The sequence below is a fragment of the Sparus aurata genome, chromosome 8 (genome assembly GCF_900880675.1).
Source record: "Sparus aurata chromosome 8, fSpaAur1.1, whole genome shotgun sequence".
Taxonomy (NCBI): Eukaryota; Metazoa; Chordata; class Actinopteri; order Spariformes; family Sparidae; genus Sparus; species Sparus aurata.
In genome coordinates, this window is record NC_044194.1 from 17575932 (window position 1) to 17600804 (window position 24873).

Sequence of the window (24873 nt, forward strand, 5' to 3'; positions counted from 1 at the left end):
CATTTTAAGTGTTTGGGATTGTTATTCTTTTTCTTTGTACTGTGTTATCCTCCATCTCTGCTCCATTTTCCCTTTTGTTCTTCATTCTTTCCTACCTCTGCTCATCATCTCTTTACACCTTGCATCTGCCCTTTCTCTGTTAACAAGAAGCGCTAAAGATACCCTGGTCATTTATGTTGCATGTTGGGTGTAGAGGACAGTCATCTCTGAATCAATTTTTCAGCACTGTTCTCTCTCTGACATCCATCTTCCTTTTCCCCTTCCTTTCCTCAAGTCACCCCGTTCCCTTTTTCTTCCTTTTGTCCCATCTTTTTTCCTCCAATAATCTTTGTTGGTATCCAACCATCGTCTGTCCCTCATCTTCTGTTACTTCTTCCTGTCACATTCACTCATCTTTTCTCTCATCCTCCAGGTGAGAGAGAGTGACCCCAATGACCCAAACAAGGACATGGTGGTTCAGCTAATAGATGACTTCAAGATCTCCGGAGTCAACGGCATACGTATCCCAATCAGTGTTCAAGAGTGTGCATTCGTGCGTGTTTGTATGTGTGTGAGTGAATGACAGAGGTATGATAATGTGAGACCTTGACTCTCCAACCCAGATGTGTGTATGGTCTTTGAGGTGCTTGGTCACCATCTGCTGAAGTGGATTATTAAATCCAACTACCAAGGTCTGCCGCTGCCGTGTGTCAAGAGCATAATCAGACAGGTAAGGGCACACACACGCACACACACAAACACACAGACACACACTGACCAAATCTATTTATAGATGCTGTAGTACCTTTACAGATACTGCTGACCACTGCTTACCAGTATTCATAAAATAACACACATTACAAGGACGTGGGTGTATGCTCTACCGATGTTCAATTTACATATTTGTTACATCTGAATTGGTAGACAAAGTTGATATAAAACCCTATGTTTTGTTTTCATGCATTTATTAACAGATTGCATGTGAAGAAAATTATGTTTGTGCCTTTTCTCCAATCCAGAATGCATGTTGTGTTTAAGTGCTGGTAGAAAAATCAGACGTCCAGCTTTTCACTGTATTCACTTGGAAGAATTATTGTTTTTCCCTGAAACATACAGTAGCTTATGGTAAAGTGTATGTTTCCAACTTCAGCTACACTGATGCTACTAATTCTGCTAGGTCAAGCATGTTGTTTACTTGTTTGTTTGTTTTTTTTCAAGCATAAGAAGCAATCTGAGAAGTAATTGGATATTACTTCTTATGTGTTATAAGTTATGTGGATCTTTTTGGCAGAATAAAGAAAGAACAAATGAAAAATTATAAAACAGTTAAAAAAGAGCAAGAAATGGACTTAGACACCCAAAATAACACCCCATACTTTATCCCTACAACTACAGTGCATGCTATCGTGCAATTCACACTTCAGACGAAAACACAGGCATTTTCCCCTCAGCCACCTGATGAGCATGTGAAGTTGTTGAGCCATTTCAGCCACTGCCAGCCTCTCTGCCAACTTCGGTCTCAAAGCCTCTGGACAGAAACAAATATAACGGCCTCTCCTTGCCGTGCTCAAAGAATGACAAGCATTAGAGGAACGGTTCATTTGGCTCTAAGAAAGAGAGAAGGAATGAAAGTAGGAGAGATAGAAGGAGAACTGAACTGGATTTTTTGAGTGTGGTTTTTAAGTAATAAAAGATTTGTCTGTTGATCTGATTGTACTTGTAGGTCCTGCAAGGTCTGGACTACCTCCATACGAAATGTAAAATCATCCACACGGACATCAAACCAGAGAACATCCTGATGTGTGTAGACGACGCCTTCGTTAGGCGTATGGCCATGGAGGCAACTGAATGGCAGAAAGCTGGAGCCCCCCCACCATCTGGATCAGCAGGTAGACGCAAAAACAACACTCTCTAAATGTGTGTTTTAAAGAACATAGTTCAAAATTAAATGAAGTGTGAGAGTTAGATCAATACAACTCTCAGACAAGGGCATTGCAGATAAACATTGACACATAGGGAGAAGCATTGTGACATGTATCTAGGCTGTCTATCTGAAGCTTATTTTCAGCCCCTCATTCAGATTAAAACAGCGAAACAATGGGTGAATAAAACAAATTCAAGATGAAAACAACTGAATCAATGAACATAAATGTGTGTTAGTTGATGTAAAAGTGTCTGTGTGTATGTGCAAGAGGGAGAACAAAAGTGTTACATGAAAACGGAAATAATTTGAAATGTATTAATACTTTTTTTTGCCCCCTAAACTTGTCTTCCAAATAAGCATTTTGTTTACTCTGTAAAGTTAAGGGTTTGAAGTAAGCAAACTTAAACTTGTTGCTGTAACATCAAACTTACCAGAATCAAAGTTCAACAAAAACCCAGGAAGCAGCTAAGTTGTTCGGTTTATTGTTTTATTTATGGAAGTTGTGACGCTTCTTCATCAAAACGTTTGATTTTGATTTTGAGTAAAAGGAAAATCTTGCAGTTTATATTGTAGGTTACAGCTCATATTCCTGATTAGAAATTGGTATTCATAGTAAATGCAAATTAATAATGATTCATCAATGATGTGTTTTTTACCTCTAAATGATCATGTTTGATACTGAAGTACTCAGTACAGAAAAGGGATTCACAGAGAAGCCCGTTGTGCATATTCGGTTTCTCGCCTTTTTTTATACCACACAGACATTCCTTCCTTTTTCATCTCCTGTCACTAAGTTCCTCCTCTGAGGAAAATCAAGTTTTAAAAAAAAACTGTCTTGCCAAACTCAACATGAACCCTGTCCTCTTGATGAACCCCTGCCCCATGAGCTGTCAATTGCTTGCATCAGCTGAAAGGAGTCACTTTCAGCTCTAGGGTAACCAATTACACTGCTTACATTTCAACGCCATTAAAGGCGGGCACAAGATGATCAACTGTCAAAACAGGAGGACTCGCTGGTGACATAATCTGAAGAGACCAAGTAAATAAAGACTTTTACTGTCATTAACTTAAGTGCAGACATTTGTTTTATGTCTGAATGTCTCTTTGATTGCTTCTGCTTCTGCTATAGAGGATGAAAATAGCAACATACTGATTGTTAGAGTTTCTGATACATTATTGTTTTGGATGAGCTGAAGCCCTTCAGTAGAAGGCGAAAGTAATCAGTCGGGACTCACATTTTATATCATTCTACTGTAATTCTTTCTAGGTTTATTATCTATATTTGGACAGATGATCAGGTGAGAGAATTCTGTCCTATAAGAGCCACATTCTCAGGCATGAGAAGAAAAAACTTTAATGTTATGGATCTGGGACAAGCAAGTAGGAGTGTGAAAGATCTTTCTCTTCATTTGTTTGCAATTCTCTCGCTTCACCTACACATTCTATATGTATCAGGTGCATAAAAGGGAACGTGTACCAACCCTAATGATTTTCTTTTTTCCGGTAATGATATTGAACGTAGCGTGAACTCGGCTGTGTGACGGCTTGGTGCTGGTGCAGCCTCTGATTTTCGTTGTTTTTCTTTCTGTCTGTCAGTTAGCACAGCCCCCCAGCTCAAACCGGTGAGTACAACAGATGTGAGTATGAAATAAGAGGAATGCACACACACACAAACATAAACACACACACAAACACAAATACACAAAGGTACAAGGTACATGCAGCATGTCACATCGTTTGGTGTGATCTCTGTGACGGTTAGAGAGAGAGGGAGGAGCGAGTACTTATTAGCAACTGTTTAAGCTGCTTCAAAGCTCCTACTGCTCTACTTTAATAAAGATGTCTGTTCAAACGATACTAAGTGAATAGGGTTGCAGCAAATGTTCAGACTCAGTTGCATTAAAACTATACTTTAGTTTCTTTGACATTTCCCAATCAGAGAAACTTGATGAAAATATGTGACGCCTTCCCGTGAATTCATGTTTCTCCAAAGTGCCAACTTTTCAGAAAGAAGAATAATAGCCCTATTCTCTGCTTTGTGACAGTGCATTTCTCATATAATCCAATGGGGTTTAGAATGGTTTATTTTAGTTTAAAGCCCCTAAAAAAATCTCTTTGTAATATGAAATATTTATGACAAAGAAAGGCAACAATAAACTCAACAAAAGGCATCCTCAGTTATAATTTATGAAGAGTTTGTCATGCCAAAGCTCAGCTAAATCGGCCATCAGGACCATTGTTGCTGTTCGTTTGGATTTGTTTGTTACATGAGAGAACAGCTCCACAACTCTCCGCAGACACTTGATGACACTCCGATGTGCTAAATCCTGACTGGTGCGTAGAAGAAATGTGACATGAGTCCTGGCCACTTTGAGAAGAGCATAGAAGAGCACAAACAAAAACAGAAGTGCATAAATCTCTCTTAGAATAACCAAAGCTGTTCTAAAGCTGGCACAGTTTTCAGTGTCTTTAATTTGCTTATAAATCATAATCCAACATTCCATTAAGTATTCAAACTTTTTATCGTTGTATACCTCCTATTCATATATCCCCGGTGACTCTCTCTCTTCCTCTCCTGTCCTGTTTTTTTTTCTTTCTCCCAGGTGGGCAAGATCTCCAAGAACAAGAAAAAGAAGCTGAAGAAGAAACAGAAGCGGCAGGCTGAGCTGCTAGAGAGACGGATGCTTGAGATCGAAGCCCTGGAGAGAGAGGCCGAGAAGAAGGAGGAGAGAGCCAAAGACGGGGGAGAGAAAGGAGACCACGAACACAACCCGTCATCACCGCTGCTGAAGCCACCGCAACTGCAGATTGGCCCCAGCATGGCCCTGGGAGAGAGCGACGAGGATGATGACGATGACGAGGATGGGGAGGATGACGAGGAGGAGGGAGGAGAGAGGGAGAGGCCCATCAGGTTGACCAATCACACATGTGAGTTGTGTGATCTGAGAGTTTTCCCCATGCTCAGTAATGTGATTTTTCTGACAGATATAACACTAAAATATAGTGTGATACATGTGTTTAGATGATTAGAAATTTGTATTGCAGAGTTTTTAACGTTTAACGTTTAGTGTTTAACGCTCCTGGGCATCCAATTTCCCGAGCTAGGAAGTCACTCTTCAACTTTGGTGTGTTTATGTGGAAAAGATTTGTTGCTGCACTAGTACAGTCCAAAACACTTCTGTATCAGTGTTTGACTTGGGCCCAATGCCATTTCCAATTCTTACACCCACCACTCATTTTCAAGTGGTTGAAATCTCCCTCTATGAATTGTGACAACCCCTTCAAGACCATCAGTAGTCATCGGTAGCATTAGCGTAAACAGAAACAACCGGACATTTCCAAAGAATGAACGTTCTAAAGTTGTTCACAACCTCCCACTATCAGTCGGGTCATCCAATATGAAAGAACTTTTTAGGCTTGCTTTTTAGGCTAATGTAAGCAACCCATGCTTCCATCCTGCCAGTCTGCACTAATATTTAAGGAGTGGTATGAACTTTAGCAACTTCACTGCTGGATGTTACTTTTGGGCATTGCATACTAACAGAGGGGGAGATTGCAACATTGAAATATGTCAAAATGTGGGAATGTCATGCGCAAATTGACAATGTAACAAGATATATATATATGTACATATATATGTATACATATCAAAAGTGTCATGTCTGGTACAAAAAATTTAGTAAAGTTGTTCTTTAGACTTGAGTGGGCATTCATGTGAATTTTTCCAATTTTTACATGCAGTTGTCACCATAATGCATTGACTTTCTCCTTGAGTGCATCTCTAATTTGTTCAGCAGAACTGAACTCAACTGAACCACCATTTTGTCTCATTTGAAGTGAGACAATTTGGCAGTTCAGTCTGATTATCAGGCTGGCCTTGTGAAATGTAAAATGTGAAATATTCTCGAATATTCAGTCCAAAACTGTTAGTACTAGACTAACACCTGAAGTACAAGGGCAGGCATGTAGATGAACAAAAAGCTAGATTTAATGGTTTGAAGCTGTATGAATGCAGGCCTGGTAAACTAGGAGGACTAATAAGGAACAGGTAAAACTAGTAAGGCAATCAAAAAAATGGCAAATAAAAAACACGAAGACATTAAACGTAATTTCAGAAAGACACATGACACAAAACCTACACAATAAAACAGGAAACACTGAAACTAAAACCAAAAACAATGATAGTCAGCTTCTGAAAGCTTGTATCAGCTGAGTTCTTGTCTTTGCATTTGTTTAAAGTCTCCGGTTTGTTATTTTTAGTTCATTTAACATACTTGATGTGTGGACATTCATTATTGATTTAAACGGTGTGGTGCACAGTCATTTCTTTCATTATGTGAAATGTACTGTGAAGGGGAAAAAAACAACATATCTTTTTTCTTATTCTGGTTTTTATTGTCTGATTTCTAGTTTCTTTACAGACCTGCAGCGTGAGTGAATGTTGAGTGTGTGTATGCAGGTTTGTGCAGTCTGTCTATGAATGAATAGGAGGTGGACTGGCTCCAACCAGTCAGCCCACGCTAGGCCCACTGTGTATGGGAGGCTAGGCTGATTCACAAAAAAACAGTCTTTCTCCGTCTCCCTCCTCCGACCTCCGTCTCACCACCTTCTTTCTTCTCTTATTCTCTCTTTTGCCTCCTTCTCCAATCTTTATTCTCTTTTCATGCTGATTTCCTCACTGCCTACACTGCCTTTGATTGTATCTCCTTCCCACCCACTTCCTTTCCTAACTGTTAATCTTGTCCTCTGTCCATGTAAGGCGCAGCGCCTCCCCAGGAGCAGAGCGAGGCACCCCGCATCACTGACGACGACCCTGAGGAGGAGGCGGAAGAGGAGGAGGAGGATGAGGAGGAGGAGGAGGAGGAGGAAGAAGAAGAGGAACCAACACCTACCGCTGAAAAAGAAACCCCCATTCCCCCCACCACAGGAGAAGGGAATGGAGAGCCAACACAAGCAGAGGTAGAGGACAAGGAAAGGGCAGAGGAGGTGGAGGATGAGGAGGAAGAGGAGGAGGGGGGATTGAAAGGGGCAAATGATGAGAATGAGGAAGAAGAGGTAGAGGGGAAGGTAGAGGAGGAAGAGGAGGAGGCTGAAGAAGAGGAGGAGGAGAAAGAGCCAGAAGAATTGGAGAATGAGACAGAGGAGCCAAAGAATGAGAGCAAAACAGGGGAGGAGGCAGTAGTAGAGGAAGAGGAGTCAAAGGATCAGGAGGGAGAGGACGATGAGGATGACGAGGACGATGAGGACGAAGATGATGATGAGGATGACGAGGACGACGACACAACCGCAGATCTCCTCACGGACACCACCTCGCTCTCTGTCCAGACCTACAACAACAAAAACAATTCAGCCAAAACTAACGGGCATGTTTTGTTGGGATCTGAGGGACTGAAACCAAACCCTGGCACTCCTCCACCTCCCTCACCCACCCCCGAGCCTCTCCTCTGCCCCCTGGTGGAGTCCGAGCTCAGCTACACGGACAGGGACAACTCTCTCAGCTCCGGGTATGAGATGATCAACGGTGAGCTACCCGAGCCGGGCCTGACCAACGGCTCCAGTGACCGCGATCGAATCAAGTTGCCAATCTTCCCCGACTTGCCCCTTGATCCATTGCCGGGTAACCCCATTTCTGTTGGGACAGCAGACATCGGAGCAGGCCCGTCACCCAGCAGCCCCCACGCTGATCGCAGTCGCACTGTGTCCTCTTCAAGCACGGGAGACACACCCAAAGGTAAGACATAGTCTAGATATATATATATATATATATATTTATATATATATATATATATATATATATATTTATATATTATTTATTTATTTATTTATTTATATATTTATATATTTATATATATATATATAAATATGTGTATATATATATATATATATATATATATATATATATATATATATATATATATATATTTATTTATTTATTTATATATATATATATATATAATATATATATATATATATATATATATATATGATTATTCCCCTCACATGCAATAAAACAAGTAACAAGCCTGTTTTCGGAAATGAATGGAGTGGAAAGTACAGATATTTGTGTTAACATACATATAAACGAATTGCAAAACACAGGAGGGCTAACTCCTCATGTAGACATCTTGGACAGAGAAGACAGATCTTCTGAAAGAGGAGTAAAAGAATCCATCCATGTCAAACTGGAATGTCCGTCTTCGAACAGAGGAGGTAGCCTGCGACATTACTTATCACCCACCTACACTGCTGTGCTGAGTTCTCTCCCCAGACACCTTAACAACCATTCACACCTGGGCTCACCGAGCCCTAGCAACCCATATGAAGGCCAGTTCGGTCAATGACCCACAAGTGGCCCTAATGACTCCGAATGTCAGAGCTCACATGTGTCACCGTCACCCAGCAGCCCCCACAGAGTTTAAAAGCCTTCAAACTCCCCTCCACGTTACTTAGAACTGAAGAATCCTGAAAAAAAGTATTTTGGTTACTTCCAACCTCTGCATATTTGCAACACATCAATAATCATGATTAATAAATCGTGAATTAATAGCTAATGAAACTTCAGTTAATAGTAATTTAAATGTTAACACTTAAATGCTTTATAGAAAGTAATTTGTGAGTTATCAGTTGTAACTTTGCTATAAAAAAGTGCTTTATAAATGGTTTAAAAAGCATTTCATTGTTAATAGTTAAATAACTTTGAACCAAAGTTTATGATCCTCTCTCTCTCAGTGTAAAAATATCAGCAGTGGGAATTACCCTCTGTAAATAATATATTTTTTTAATTTCATCATCATCATCATTTTTTTGTCTTTGTATCAACAAATGATTAAATGCTGGCTGATTTATGCTTCTGTCTTGCCAAGGTCTCTGTTGAAAATATTTAATCTACATGCAAATGAGAATTTGAGTTGGATAGATAAAGCAGAGGAAAACAGCGTAATAATAATTAGAGTTAATTTAGATCTTAGGTGAGGTAACGGATCAGCAGTACATGAATAACCTTGAATAACCACAGTGTTTTGATCTCTTATAAATTATAGCTGCCTGTGAAGATAATCCAGTTGCTCATGATTACGTTTCAGTCTCCACATATCTCCTCTGGGTATTATTAATGCGTCATCAGCACCATTACTCATCCACCCACATGGTTCATTTCATTATCAATAACTAGGACTCAAACTTTGAGGTCACTTTGAGGATCACATCTCTTTTCTCTTTTAAACAAAAGCGGAAAAAAAAGTCTGTTTCCCTGTTAAATAACCTAAATAGTTCACAGAGATGAAGTTAGGACCAGTTTTCTCTCATTAGGATTCCTATTAGCACAATATGGTGTGTAAACTCTTCTTATCCATACTTACTGTGTGTATTAACCTTGTTCTTTTCCTCTTCCTTCTCTCCCAGTCAGGGCCAGAGCTGCAGATCTCCTTATCAACCCACTAGACCCGCGCAATGCTGACTCCATTCGAGTCAAAATCGCTGATCTTGGAAATGCCTGCTGGGTGGTAAGACACAGTATCTTGGAATTGATCTAAAGCATATATTTTAAACACACAGGTTTGCAGCCTTTTTATGCTCTTTTAAACTGATACAACTTAGTGACAACCAGTAGGTCACAGAGAAGCAGACGCTTAAGAAATCATTTACACAAAAACTAAGTACTCTGATGTATATGTATTTGTGTTTATTGCTGTTTTGTATTTATTTCTATTTGTATGCCTCTGTGCCAGCAATAGCCGTATGTTTTCTGGTTGTCCGTGCATCTTATTTTTATTTTTTATACGTGATCTCAAGAACTCCTTGAGGGAATTTCTTCAAATTTGGCACAAAAGTCCACTTGGTCTCGAGGATGAACTGATGCGATTTTGATGGTCAAGGGTCACTGTGACCTCACAAAACACATCTTTGGCCAACAAATCTAAAGGTGATATTGACAAAAATTAAGTGATGACATCTTATATTCCAAAGGTTAAAGGTTAACTTCACTGTGACAACAATGTTGGAAAACTGTTATTATTAAAAGGCATGGCTCAGGAACAGAAACTTGACAGGCATGAGGTGATAATTCTAATTTCTTTGATGCCTGTGACAAGTTTGCTTTTGTTGCCATTATACATTCATAATTTAAATCACAAATGTACAGTAAGCCTTCTCCTCTCCCGTCCTCTCCTCTTCAGCACAAGCACTTTACCGAGGACATCCAGACTAGACAGTACCGTTCCATTGAGGTGCTGATAGGAGCTGGTTACAGCACCCCTGCAGACATCTGGAGTACTGCCTGCATGGTGAGACCAACACATACATGTATACAGTACACTATATACATATATACAGTATATACAGTAAATTACATACATATATACAGTACATTACAAAAATATATACAGTATATACAGTACATTACATAAATACAGTACACTACATAATATATATACAGTAAAATACATACATATATACAGTAAATTACAGACATATATACAGTACGCTACATACATATAAACAGTAAATTACATACGTATATGCAGTACACTACATACATATAAACAGTAAATAACATACATATATACAGTACACTACATACATATAAACAGGAAATAACATACATATATACAGTACACTACATACATATAAACAGTAAATAACATACATATATACAGTACACTACATACATATAAACAGTAAATAACATACATATATACAGTACACTACATACATATGAACAGTAAATAACATACACATATACAGCACTTCCTTACTCTGCTCTGTCTGATCTCTGGTAGGCTTTTGAGCTAGCTACTGGAGATTACCTGTTTGAGCCTCACTCTGGTGAAGACTACTCCCGTGATGAGGGTGAGTATTTAAATCTCCATGACGTACACACACCGGTTTAATTTACAAAAACAGAAACACAGAATCTTGTAATATGAAAGTTTCCCACAAGGGAATTCTTGCTGAATATTGTAAGTCAGGACTTGAAAGCTGGATCTGCAGTTGTTCAAGATCTTTGCTTAAGGATGACAAATAGCTAGAAACGTTGAATGTACAACAGAAATACAAAAGCAAAGTGTTTTAAATGTTTCATAAGCTCTTCTTATAAAAAGTTGTAATCAATTAAATGTATTCCAATATAAAAATCTGTATTTGTGAGCTACTTAACCTCCATTGTTCTGATGCGTTGCTGCTAACGGCTCTAATACTGCAAATGCTGTGATGCAGTCACTTCAAATGAATTCTCTGATTATTATTATTTTCAATTTTGTTGTATTTAACAGTTTTTTTCACTGTCAACTAAAATGTTGATTAATCTCTTGATTCATCAATTAGTTGTTTGCTTTACAAAATGCCAAAAATAATGAAAAGATGTCAACCAGCTTTGCTTAAGTCAATCTTCATATGTCTTGTTTTGTCTAAAACTCAAAGATATTCTATTAACTGTCATTAAGAAGGAAAGACACAACAAAAAAAACTTTCACAATTAATATTTTCTTAATAAAAATTGTGTGCAGCCGTAAGTCAGTGCAACTTAATTGAAATAAGATTTGAAATGTTTGCGAATAAATAAAAGCATGTAAATGAAAAGAAAAACTATAGTCAAAGTACATAAATCCTTGTTTTCTACATGAAATCAAAGCACATCTCGCTGAACTTGACAGTATGAGAAGTTTTGAGAACACAACACAGTTTGAATGCATTTGTTGTTTTTTAAGCAAGTCATCTCTTCTCAAAAATGGGACTGTTGTTTCCAGCAATGCATCTGAACAATAGACAAACACTGTATGAGATTTCTTATGATCAATTGTATTGCAAATTGATTAAAAAATGGCAAGTGAGCTTAGTTAAAGTTATAGCCATCCCTCTCCCCAAATCCCCCTATCCACTGTCGACTGTAAATCCTGTCCTTTAATTCTGCTGCTATGCCTCCACTCATCTTCACTGAGTTGTTCAAACGTTATAGATACACAGAGTGCTCACACATCTGTCATTGTGCTCAACAGACAGATGTGTGACAGATTTCCAACATACTGTAAAGTGATGGCAGTTAATTAAGCATAAGGGCAACATTAGCCAGTTACTGTATCCTTTGAGTATATGTGTATCTATATTTAGTCACGTCTAGTGTATAAAGCAGTACAGTCCCTATATTTGCATGTCGACTTCAGAGTCATTACTCTATGTCTCACAGAATACATTTCAAACAGTGCGCCCTCATCCTCACCTCAGTCCTTGATCTCTTCATCTCCTGTGATTTTTGATCTCACCAGCATACTGGGTTACTTTTCTCACTGCATGCGACCCACAGTTAACCTCATCTTGCATGTTTTGCACAGGCAATAAGCTACCGTCACTTTTATCGTGACATCCTGATTTGCAGAGATACACTTTTGATCTCCCGCCATTGAGGCCAAATTGAAAATCTAGCTTTGGGTTCCCTGTTCACTCAATTCTGCATCTGAAAGCACGTCAGTTTTTTTAATACCATGGCTGATCATTTCATTTCCTCACCTCTGCTGTGGAGGCACAGCTCACTAACACAGGTTTTTCTCCTTTACTGTCTGTGACTGTCTCTTTTTTCCTTCCTTTCCCTTCTCTTATTATTCCTCCCTTACCCCTCTGTGATCTTTTCTACCTGTCACTTCCTGTCCCTGTTTCTATTTCTTCCCCACAATCCATCCTCCTTTTACTTTCATTTGTCCCTCTCTTTCAATTCAATCTCCACTTCCTTGTCTTTACCTTTTTATCTCTTTTGCATTTCCTTTCCTTTTTTTTTGTTTTGTTTATTTTTCCTCCCCCTTTCCTCCCTCCCGCCTTCCCACCTCCCTCTCTCCTCCATAGACCACATAGCCCACATCATAGAGCTGCTGGGCTGTATTCCGAGGCACTTTGCGCTCTCTGGAAAATATTCCCGGGAGTTCTTCAACCGAAGAGGTAGCGCTGGCCAGAGAGCTGATGGGACTGGGACACACACATGTCTAAAAGAGACAGAAATGGATACTAGCTGAAAATCAGGACACAATAACAACTTCAAGCTTGTGTCGCTGAGGATTTGATTTGGGGAAATGATTGGATAACAATGTGACTGAAAACAGTGAAAACAGTGGCCACATCCATCTGCGAGTGTGTCCATGCAGTGCTCCGAGGCAGCAGTGTGTGTCAGTCCTGTACAGCCAGTCGTGTTAATGTGTGTGTGCATGCCGTAATGCTGAACCGTGCCTGTTCCCTCTGTGATGTATGTGGTGGTGGGCAGACCACATCGCTCTGATCATGGAGCTCCTTGGGAAGGTCCCACGCAAAGTGGTCGCTGCCGGGAAGTACAGCCGAGAGTTTTTCTCCAAGAAAGGTAAACGACACCGTGGTTAGTGGTCGGTTAGGTGGAGGGTAGACCTGCTAAGGGATAGCTGTAGTTCAGGACTGTAGTCCACTGACTCTTGAGTGTTTTTTTTTTTTTTGTAGTATAGTTTGTAGTCCTGCCCTAGTAGTCTACATTAAGTCAGTTCAGAAAGTTTCAGGTAAGTTGTCAATCACAGCAAAAATGAATGTTTAATTGTTTAATTGTAGGGCTGGATGATAATTCATTATAATTGATTTTCATCCATCATGAGAGGTTTTCCCTGACCCTAGATAATTGAGCCACTTCTCACAAAAAACCCAGGGTTAACCTAAGCTAAGGTTAAATCTCAGCTAATATTTACATTTTAGGATGCTGTGTGACTACTTTTTACTTTAGCTCCATATCTCACTGGCTCCTTTTAGCCTTGTGTTTGCTTGATTTTCAGTGGATAACGCCACAAAACCCAGGGCTAACCCTACTCTTGAGCCGGGCCAACAAGCCCAGGACTGTGCTAATGGGACCACTTTCATAGCCCTTTGGCTAAGTGCAGCGTGAAAAGCCTTATAGTAATTTGATGACATTGTATTCAAGTTTCTGACCAAGGATTGTAATACTGTTATTTCACGCCTGAAGTGACCAAACAAAACAACACACTCATTGTCAAGGGTAATTACGTCACTGAATCTTGCGTTGTTGCCAGTAGATGGTGCCTGTTGTACTCAAGTCAATGGAGAAACACATCAAAATGCAACATATCTACGTCGTATTACTTGGGATGAAGAAATGCATCCAGAAAATGAGAGAACACACACGTCAGATTTGTTTTTTTAAATGATTAACAGGACTAAAATTCCGTGGCTAAATGGTGCAGGTCTGACCAACTATCGCTGATGAGACTGTAGTTGCTCTGCTGTGGGGAGCCTTTCCCAAATGAAGGAAAAAAACAAACAACATGTCGATTAAAAAATACAAAAAAAAGGTTGTTAACCTACTCTCTGAAGTGTGTTTCTCCAAAGAGAGATTCAGTGGCGTGATGACCCTTTCTTCTTTTTTTAAGTTCCTTACATCGTTAGAATTACAAGCATTTTAAAAACTTTCTTCAAAATGATGAATCAATTGACAGCTATAATTACTTTGAACATCTATTTAATTGGCCAAGATTTTCCATGTTGTAGGATCAGAACAATTTTTCTTTATGTTGTAATATTTATTCCCACTTTATCGCTCATCCCTACTGAATTGACATTCAAATACCTTGTTGTGATTGTCTGAATAATCTGACACTGGACTGCAGCAAAATGGTCAGTTTAATTCAATCAGAGGCAAAAACAAAAGAAGAGAGAAGACATTATTTTTCTTAATGATCAAAAAATGTATTATCTGAATATAGGATTCATAAACAATAGATAGTTGGATGTTTTGCCTTAATAATTATAATATATATGTAATGACAGCTCATAACAGTCTATATATCAAAGTTAGGATCAATAGGAGAATAGTTTACTTTATCAATGATATCAGTGACAGTAAGTCATACACAGCCTATGAACAGAACAGCAGGGCTTTAACTGTGTCATAACACCTCACTGCTCATCTGTGAGCCTGGTAAGTGTATGGATCTGTGTTTGGTACAGCTGATAACCCTTGCACTCTCTCATTTATTCCCTTTTTTCTTCCTCTCGATCTCCTTCTCTTTCTGCTCATATATTCTTCATAATGTGTCATGAGACCTGAATATTACCCTTTGATGTTGTCTCTATCCGAGGTCTGGGGCTGCACTTGATGTCTCAATGTTCCCCCTTTTATCTCTTGGCGCTCTGTTAATCAGGTCTGAATTTCTCGCTCTGTCTCTCTGGGCCTCGCCTGTCTGCCAAGCTGCCTTTAGCCTTTGCAGTGCAATCCAGGGCTCTTTACCTTGTTTCCTAAATGCACACACTGACACTCACACTCACTCTCACACTCACACACACTTTTAAAATAATATAGATCAAAAGATTTAAAGAACATACAACAATGTTATGACCAGCAATGCCTTTTTTATATGCAGCCAAACAGCTGTAAAGGTTTATGGTCTTATTTTCTCTTGAACAATATAAGGAAAGTCTTTTTCCTCAATCATACTCTCTCCTCCAATCAGTGTATAGGAAGGTTACCATGGCAGCGGTGGTTTGACTGGACCTTTGCTCTTGATCGCTTCTATCATTAATCATTCTCTCATACTCTTTCCTTCACTGTCTGTCATGTGCTCCCAGCCAATCATTTTCCTCGTCTCTTCAATAATGGACACCTTCCTCTCCTTGTCTCTTTCCATCACACCTCCTCCTCTCTGTCTCCTTCCATCCACCTCTTGCCGTCTATTTTTGCGTTTTTTTAGCCATGACTCTGCAGGTTCTCACTCCATCGTTACAGCACGTCACTGACTAGCACTCGTCCGCACAGAGAAGGTGAACTAGTCTGTGAAATCAGCTGCTGTAGCGTGTTGGCTGGAGCCTGCAGAATAATGGCCTGCTATGGCATCTGGTTAAAGGGTCAGTTCACCCAAACGACCCAAAAAAAATAAAAAATATTACCTACCTCTGGTGGAATGGCTTTAGCCAGCAGATAGCTTTGTACACATTTTGAGATATTTGGATGAATTTTCGTTTGTGTACACAAAACATTTTAAAAAATACACATCATACTTCAACAGCAACATCTTTTAACAAAAAATAATTAGATACTACTGATGCTAATTCTTGTTGGAGTAGCAATACTAGTTTTAATAGGATTGTTACTGAAATAAAAGACTCAGCTTCATTTTTCTTTTTTCAAGTCTGAAGACTGAATGCATTAGTCTGTCTCTCCATACTTTATGGCTTCCCTACCCTCTCCGTGGCACCGAAGCCCATTTGTTCCCACTAATAATACACATATAATAATTATAAGTCATTTTCTAAAACAGCTGGGCATTATATTTATAGGAAACGTTAGTCAAACGGGAGTAAATTCTTGAGTTGATGGGTCCTATTTTCAGCTGTGTGTTGATAAACATTTGATGGACTGTTGTGTATTTACCCCGGCAGGCAGACAGTTTATGTGGAACATGTCCATTTTTTGGATAACAATGGAGCACAGAGGAATACGCTAGTGTATACTGCTACCGTTTTTTGTTTTTCTTGCCATCAAATAAAATGTATTATTATATTATTATTATTATTATATCAGGCGACACAGACTGTACATGTCTGTAGGATCCATTCATCATTGGTTTTGGTCTTTTGGGTATTTGGTGAAACTCATTTTGTTTTTTTTTTGTTTTCATCAGTCATATCTTGTCCTTGAATTAAGAAAAGATGTTGTTATTTGGGTGAACTAATCCTTTATGCTTTGCCGCTGTCATTTCCTCCCACATCTTCCTGCACGATAACTGACTATGCTCTCTATCCCCCCCTGCAGGTGAGCTGCGGCACATCACCAAGCTGAAGCCGTGGTCCCTGTTTGACGTGTTAGTGGAGAAGTACGGCTGGGCGCACGAAGACGCCGGCCACTTCACCCACTTCCTTTTGCCCATGCTGGAGATGGTGCCCGAGAAGAGGGCCTCGGCCGGCGAATGCCTCAACCACCCCTGGATCAACTCGTAGCCACAATCTCTGATCAGACGCCCTCCTCCCCTTGTCCCCCAACAGTTAGCCCGAACAACACACCCTGGTGGCAGCCTGTGGAACAACAGCATGGAAACGAACTGAGTCGGATTAGATGAGAAAGACTTAATCTTTCCTGCCCTATCCCTCACATCCATAACATGCTTATCCGAGTAAGTCCCACACACTTTCCCTTAAAGGAATGTAAAGACTGGGTTATGGACATTAAATGGCATAGTAGCTGTGTCTTCCGTAACATCTCCCAAAAAGAATCAGATTATTTGATGATCGATGCTGCTCACACCATAAATGGGAAAGAGACGTGTTCTCTTCTTCTCTTGTTCTGCCGTAAAGCTGTCAGCTGGTCTCGTCCATCTAATCTCCTCCTAATTCTCAGTTTTAACTTGTTTGGTTTTAGTCGTGGGCATCTGACAGCTGCTGATCTCTTCAGTGACGGGAAAGAAAAGTCAACAAGAAGCCCCATCACAGTGCCGACGGCCCAGAGCTCCATCTGCCATGACCTTTACATAGCCAGGGCCTCCAAGACAGACAAGTGTGTGTTTTTGTAGGTGAGAATGAGCACAAGCCTGTGCTCAAGACACGCCTGTCCTCTCTTTCCAGCCCAGTTGCCCTACCTCCCCTTCCTCCCTCTGCTTTGGAAGAAACACGTCATCGGACTAAAAGTTTACACCCTGGTTTCTTCCACAAATCCAGTCCCAAAAAGCGCCTCTTACCCATTTTTCCTTCCACTTAAATGAGCTGCATGCTCCTGCCAGGGGCCACCTCAGAGAACTGGAGGGCAGCCAGTCCTCCAGAGGGCACCACGCTGACAGTTACCACTCTGACAGAGACAGAAAAAGTTTGCGGGATGAAGGAAAAAAAAAAAATACAATCAATTTAACAGGGAGGAGGACTGCTTGGTCTACAAAGACTATTTTTAAAATGCATGGAGGGACTGATGGATCAGCATGAACGGATATGACAAACGAACGGATGGATGCGTTATTTTATTTGTGCATTTCGGTGGTTTCTTTCCCGTTTCATCGCCTCTCTTGGACATTCTGTTAGAAAGAATTATGTTAGGATATTTTGGTGCCCCCCTCTGAGGAACTACATTACAACCCCTTCTTCTCCAGCTTTTGACATTCCTAAATCTTTGGTCCATCATTCCTGACTTTAAGAACAATTCTGTTGAGTCCTGCTGCGGCACGTTTACCTGATCTGATTGGTACAATTCCCCCCCCCTTTTTTCCCCCTATAGAGGAACCCTTTGATCCCTGAGCTTCTCCAGAAAGGGGATGGTCACATGGAGGTTGCACTTGTCTTTGTAGATGTCCTTCAGGGATTTGAAATCTTTGTACATAGAACTGAGATCTAACAACGCAGATGAGCGACCGTGGACAAAGTTTCAACACACAAGCATCATTCCAAAAAGTTGTTGGCATAACTTGACTTCCTCTGATACAGTGGTTGGAGGTTGAGCCGCATTGCTCCGGCCCGGGAGGAATGTTAGGACTGAACCGTGCCACCTGGTGGCTCAATGAGAGTACTGCATCGCCACACACTGCTGCTGCTCTCAGTGCCAATGCTCCAAGACGTTCCACTATATCTCTCCACTTAATCTCTATTTCTCTGTCTCTCTCTCACACACACAAACAGACACACACAAGAAAACTTGCATCATCACAATTAGTCCAGTTGCCTATTTTTCGCAATAAATGAAAAAAGATGAGTATAAGTAAATGGTGAGATATTTTTAAAAACTATTTAATTCATTAAAAAAAAAGAGGAAAAAAAAGAAAACAACTTTTCTCTGGTTGTCGTGACCGTGACAGAATCTCGTCTTATACTGAGGTGATTGTGTTTGTCTATTAGAGATGTTTTTATTTCTTTTGTCATTATTATTATTATTATTGTTATTAATTATTATTATTATTGAAAGATTTTTTTACACAGTTGTCACCTCTCCCCTCCCTCCTTACTTGAACAGTGCTGCTCTGTCTGGGCTCTTGATGGTGATGAAAAAAAAAATCAACAGTTTTGCAATAAAGGGTATGTGATGAGTTTTTTTGCACCAAAACCTCCTGATCTCACTCTTTCAGCCATGCTGACTGTTCTTCCTGATGACATTGACAGAATCGCGTCTCTTGTCTGTGTTTTTCATTGACAGATTTAATAAAATTGTAAATTAATGGATCCCTTGCCCTTGATGTAGTGAATTTTTCTGTTTTGAAGCTGCATCATTTGACGTTACTGAAAAGGTCAGAGAATTTAAGACTAGGGGTGGGAATTAGAGTAGCTCACAATTCGATACGATTCACGATACGTTACCCATGATAATGACAGTATCACGATACAGCGATTCTGCAATAATCCATACATTGCAAGACAATAATCTAATCATACATCACGATATGTAACTGGGGAATGTAAAATAAAGGAATTGTGTATTTATTCACTGCATTGTTGTCAATTTCACAGGATCTGACAACAACTGAGATGTGCCAAGATGAGGTATCTCAAGTGGGAGTATTGTGACAAATTGCTGTATTGATATTTTGTCCCACCCCTACTCACGACTAGTCACTAGAGGAGAAAACAGAGGAAAGCAAAAGATCAGTTAGCATAGATTCCCTTTTTATTAATTTGCACAATTTAAAATGGGAAAACAAAAGACATGGGTCAGCTGTGAATACAATTAGCCAAAGCCTTCACATTGTCAATGTTGAAATGTCAGTCTGAACAAATGTTACTAGGTATTATGATTCACACCAGATATGTCCATTAGACAACATTATCTAAGATGCAATAAAAGATGGAGTAATAAAAGACATCCTGAGATCAATATCAGTCATTAAAAAGTAAAAAGAAAAGTGGGAAGTATCAACTAGGGATCTTATTTTATATCATAAATCACTACAAATGGTCTCTGAAGCCGCCGGTACATCTGACTATGCATCCGACTCCATTAGCACTCAATAAATACGTGGTGCCTCATTTAAAACGCATACACTCTCCTTCATTAGGCTCGGTGAGTATTTCCTTAAAATGGATTATGGTGGGTGGAATTTTTGTACTACAATCAGACAGTTCATAAAGTAAAATTCAAGTGCAACTGTAATAAAAGTGTAATCGTCAACAATTTAAAACTCAATGAGGTAATGATGGCATCAGTACTGCTAAAATGTAGTGATGAGACAGTGAACATGTGATCCACAGAGGAATCGTGCATTTTATGGTAGAAGACAACCCATCACTGATGCATAAGGACGATAAAGTATCTTCTGATGGACTATATAGTAGTGTATAGTGTTGCTGTTTATGTGTATGTGTGCGTCAGAGTTGTGTATAGTTCTTTAGCAGCAGGGGTTTGGCTGAATCCAGGATGTCCAAGTTTGGATCGAGTGACCTGCCCAGACCTTCCAACACCATAATGGCAAACACAATGGAGGCGAAGTTACTCTCAAGCTTCACCTAAAAAAAAGAGTACCAATGAATCAGTGAGCTATCGCATTACAGCACTCCTTCTAACTCTTTAAGTTTTGCCTATTGGTGGTTTAAAAGTTAAAATTCTTTAATATGCACTTATTCTTTTCACTCTCTGCATCAGTGAAGGACATAAACCCCACGTATTCTGTTCATTACATAGACTGCTTAGTACAGTCAGAGGATTTAAAGTTTAAGCACTGGATAGTTAACTACAAACCTCCACAACAGCAGTGGCTCTGCGTGGTCACCTGTCGTAACATCTCATAAAGTTTAAGCTTCTCTGCATGGAGTGTTTGTTCACAATAATGAATGTAACTTCCTGAAATTCTACCTTGTGTTGGATGAGTAGACCAAAGACTTTGGAGAGCAAGTCACCCACTTGGACCTGTGAACACAACAAAACCCGTCAACAGTAATCAGTAACTGTTATTTCAGGATTAACGTCCTCTACAGTAACATAATAACCAAGACCATCATGGTAGCTATTATCGTGTGGGCCTGCATCGGAAACACAATCCAGGTTTGTACCTTTCCTAGAGAGAGGGTGTTGCTGAGGGCTTGGTCCACCAGCTCAGCCATCTCCTTCTTAAACTGTGGCACATCTTGGCACTCATTGGCCCTGGCATGATTCAGGATCAACTCTGCCACACGCTCACCCTGAAGAAAGAAAAATCAAAACCACAATGACGGTTAGTCCATGCTGGTGTGGTCTGGCCTTCGGATTACATTTCAATGTTGTTTCTTTATTTTTTTTCATTGAAGAGGCACTTTTACGGAGTTAAAGACTGAATGTTTTTTATGCGCAAAAAGTTGAAAATGAACAGGCGACAATAAATAACCTTAACCTTAAGTTTTAACATATGTTCTGATACACTGCTGTAAAGTGAGAAATGTCTAAATTTCCCACATTTTCCTCTGAACTTCGTTATATTTTATTGATACATGAATCAAAAAAAGAAGATTATGGTGTTCAGCTGCCACAGCATGGAAACTTCATGTATGGTGGCTTTCCTTCATTACCTGTCGCAGCACCACAGCTGTGAAGACAGCCTTCAAGTTTGCAAGATCATGGTCACTAAGCTGGGCCACGATGCCAGCATCCAGCAGCACCAACTGGAAAGGATTGGGGTCCGGCCTGACGCTGATCACTACTGTGTCCCACAAGTCAGTGAGGGTGGTCTTACCATGGGCCTCCCCAGAGACACCAGTGCTGTCACTGGAACCAGGAAGAGGCCCCAAGCACTTGACCAGAATGTTCCCTGGATGGAGATCCGCATGGACAAAGTTGTCCACAAAAACCTGGAATATACAATGGAAATATCCAGTAAATATAATCTGACGTAACGAAAATGGCTGTCATTAACTCAGAACACATGAACAACAAACAGACAGGAAGACATACAAATTAGGAAACAACAAAAATTGTAAAAATCAATCAGATGCAACTGAAATGGAGCAGGTTTTATATCTCACCATCTTCAGGATTGCGTCAACTCCCAACCTGGCTATTTTCTGCTTCACGTCCAGAGGAATGTCAGAGCTCAGATAGTTGGATATGGGCTCACTCTCCTGAACAAAAATGTTGATTATATCATAATGATTCTGATTAAATTAATATCTTTAGAGTAAGTTTGTACTGCCTGGAAATCACAGACAGTGTGTAAAATAGGTTGAGCTTACTATAGTAGACAATAGTTCCATAATTATACAAATGTGCATTTGACATTGTGATATGTGTGACTTGCTTGTACTTTACATTTGGAGCACACTGTATCAGTCAAGCACTGAGTCACTTATTTCAATAGTTTCTGAGTCCATCAGCACTCACTTCAAAAGTCTCCACTAAAATGGTCCTGGTGACAAATGGTCGTAATGGAGTTGGGAACTTGACATACTCCACGTTGCGGAAGTTTTCCCGGAAACGCTCAATGTTCTTGGCCTCAAACCGGAGATCAATCTGAAATAAAAGTTCAGTTACATCAATTGAAATGAGTCTACCAGCTTCTATTCTATGAGGCTGTGTTTTCTTATACTAAACTCTGGTCTCTAGAGAAATGCTAATAAATCTAGAGCTGTATTTATTTCATAATATGAGGAAGTCTGAATAATCCTACTTGTTTGGTCATGAGCTTCTCAAACTCCTCCACTATCTCAAACAGACTGAGCCACTTGAGACCAGGCAGGCAGTGCAGAAGCCAACTTCCTGCTTTCATCAGCAGGAGGTCCATTTCAACCTGACTCCTTATGCCTGGATGTAGCACCTGTAATACAGCAGAAAGTTTTTATAAACATCTGCCGACAGGGTTAAAAAAAAGACGAGGAAAGAAAGGGTCAATGTGATCAACCAGGCTGCAGTCTCTCACCTTAATAGCCACAGGTATCAGGTGCCCCTTCTCTGCACTGCCCTCCTCATGCTGCACCTTTGGGTGATTTCTTTCCTCAAAGCCTTCCTCCTCCTTCCTCCCCCTCCAGAGCTGCCACAGGGATCTGGTAACTCCCCTTAGACCAGGTATCTCCCAAGCTTCCAGTAAGTCTTCTTTCTCCATCTCCTCCACCAGCGACTGGAAAGCTGGGTCGTCAACCTGGTCCGCATTCGCCCATCCTCTGTACACCTGGGCCACGCATCCCGAACCCACTGGCTCTTTGCTGTCGATCTGTAAAAAACTCCTCCAGCCCTCCCCGAAAGCCCTCCGGAGACACTGCTTGGTGTGGGCCCAGGAGTGAGGGCGTACCCTTACATGGAGCCTGGAGAAGCGCTTGCAGAACTCCTGAGAGAAGATGTCCCGTCTGGTGCTCGCCCACTGACCCAGCTTGATGAAAGTGGGCCCCGATGTTTCTGTCACCCATAGCAAAGCATCCAGCCAGCGCCCTGCCCAGCGAGAGGACACCAGAGCCAAGGGGGAGAGGAGGAGAAGGGGGCCAAATTTGAAGAGCAGCACCAACGCACGAAGGGTGAGGCGGAAGAAAAATATAACTTTGTGCACTTGGACTTTGGCTAGAGACTTTCTGTCAGACTTTGGGGATGGGAGAATTGCCTCTTGGCATCTTGCAGCACAGGATGATGCATTCACTGCACCCAAACATAACAATGTAACCTTGGGGATCTGGGTTAAAATCTGCCCTCTTTTGACAAAACATGCCCTGGAGTTCTGGATGAGTCTGGTTCTGGTAAAGGAGCCCGCTTTCTGGAAAGTGTACCTCAGGTTAAAGAGGACTGCTCTCGCTCCAAAAGTCAGCATGGTCATCACGTCAGTTGGCTGTTAGCGCAGCCATGTGTGTCAGTCTTGTACGAAACTCTTTTGCAAAACCATCAATAATAGGACAACGGGATAAACTGCTGCCTCCACGTGAAACATCCACAGATTCAACCTTAAAGGAAAGAGGCAGTCTGGGTTAATGCTACACTGAACTAGCTTTAATGTTTAACACATTCATGGCGATACTTTCACTTACGTGTCAGTGGATGTTACTGTCGTTTCCTCTGTAAGGGAGGCGACAGGGTTGCCTCTTCTGCAGCCATCGACGAGTGAAGCATTTCATGGTTCAGCTGATGTCACTGGCTGCCAAAAATATCTTCCATCTCCATTGAAAACAGAACATCCATGAAAACATTGCATTGACAGCCGCTTCCGTTCCGGGTATGACGTTTTCCGGCGCGGTCACGTGTCATCGTCTTAAAGGCGCAGCAGTGTGATAGAGTAAACAAAGAAGATGGATTATCTCGGCAAAGGAGAAGCGCTAACTAACACAGATTTAGACAGATTTGTGAACAACATTTGAGAGAAATTGATCTTTTATGAGATGTCCGTTGTCCGGTGGTATTTTGAGAAACATATCCTTTAAGCAGAAATGTGTCCGGGTTCTTATAGAAAAAAGTTTTAGATCTTTGAATTCAGCTCATGAAAAATGGGAGCAAAAACAAAAGTGTTGCGTTTATATTTTTGTTCAGTGTATGTCTGACTCATGGCACAAATTTAGATGGATCACAAACTTATTTGTCTCTCTCCACCACCAGTATTTCACAGCTAACTACACACTTTCACACGTATAGTTAATATTTGACTACAAAACTTTTCCCCCAATAATATGCAGAGACGTCAACTGCCCTACAGATGGAGACATAACACAAATTATTCTGGGTGCTCGTTCCGTTTGTCTCCCTCCTTTCCTCCCTCCTCCTATAAGAAGGACGCAAGGAAACCAAGGAAGGACAGATGAATGGAAAGTTTAGTAAAATAACTTACATATTTCTTTGCTTATAAACTCCTTTTTTTAATTTCAGAGCGGACGTTTGTTCTTATTGTAGGGAAAGCATAGTTGGAATTACAAACATGTACAATGGCTCAGTTACTTTAAAGTGGCACTGTGTAGTTTTGGATATAAATTGTTCTGCGTTTGTATGGCTGGTAACATCTGTCGCATGGTCATAAGGGAAAGGAGGAGACAGGGAACAAAACACACCCTGGGTTTGAATCTATTGTCATTTCCTGAGGTCTCGCAAACAGCCTGCGTTGCACCATCAAGGACTGAGAACT

General features: G+C 40.5%; 2 protein-coding genes across 2 annotated transcripts in view; one reads left to right on the forward strand and one right to left on the reverse strand.

Annotated features, from left to right (window-relative positions):
- The window catches only part of srpk2 (SRSF protein kinase 2), a 75916-nt gene extending 56871 nt beyond the window's left edge, over window positions 1-19045 (forward strand). The window contains 12 exon segments of the mRNA XM_030424773.1: window positions 413-500; window positions 603-709; window positions 1703-1868; window positions 3500-3525; window positions 4507-4831; window positions 6663-7634; window positions 9305-9405; window positions 10078-10185; window positions 10681-10750; window positions 12734-12826; window positions 13146-13238; window positions 16665-19045. Coding sequence (XP_030280633.1) covers window positions 413-500; window positions 603-709; window positions 1703-1868; window positions 3500-3525; window positions 4507-4831; window positions 6663-7634; window positions 9305-9405; window positions 10078-10185; window positions 10681-10750; window positions 12734-12826; window positions 13146-13238; window positions 16665-16849 — 2334 coding nt within the window. The 3' untranslated portion in view covers window positions 16850-19045.
- A 420-nt stretch (window positions 19046-19465) lies between these two features.
- Window positions 19466-23993, reverse strand: adck2 (aarF domain containing kinase 2). Its single transcript, XM_030424774.1, has 9 exons — window positions 23792-23993; window positions 22702-23707; window positions 22453-22599; window positions 22167-22295; window positions 21812-21907; window positions 21359-21637; window positions 20867-20995; window positions 20670-20723; window positions 19466-20323 (listed from the first exon to the last, which is right to left on the reverse strand). Exons 2-9 carry the CDS (start codon window positions 23581-23583, stop codon window positions 20186-20188), a joined length of 1854 nt encoding a protein of 617 aa, XP_030280634.1. The 5' UTR covers window positions 23584-23707; window positions 23792-23993; the 3' UTR covers window positions 19466-20185.
- Between the last annotated feature and the right edge of the window lie 880 nt (window positions 23994-24873).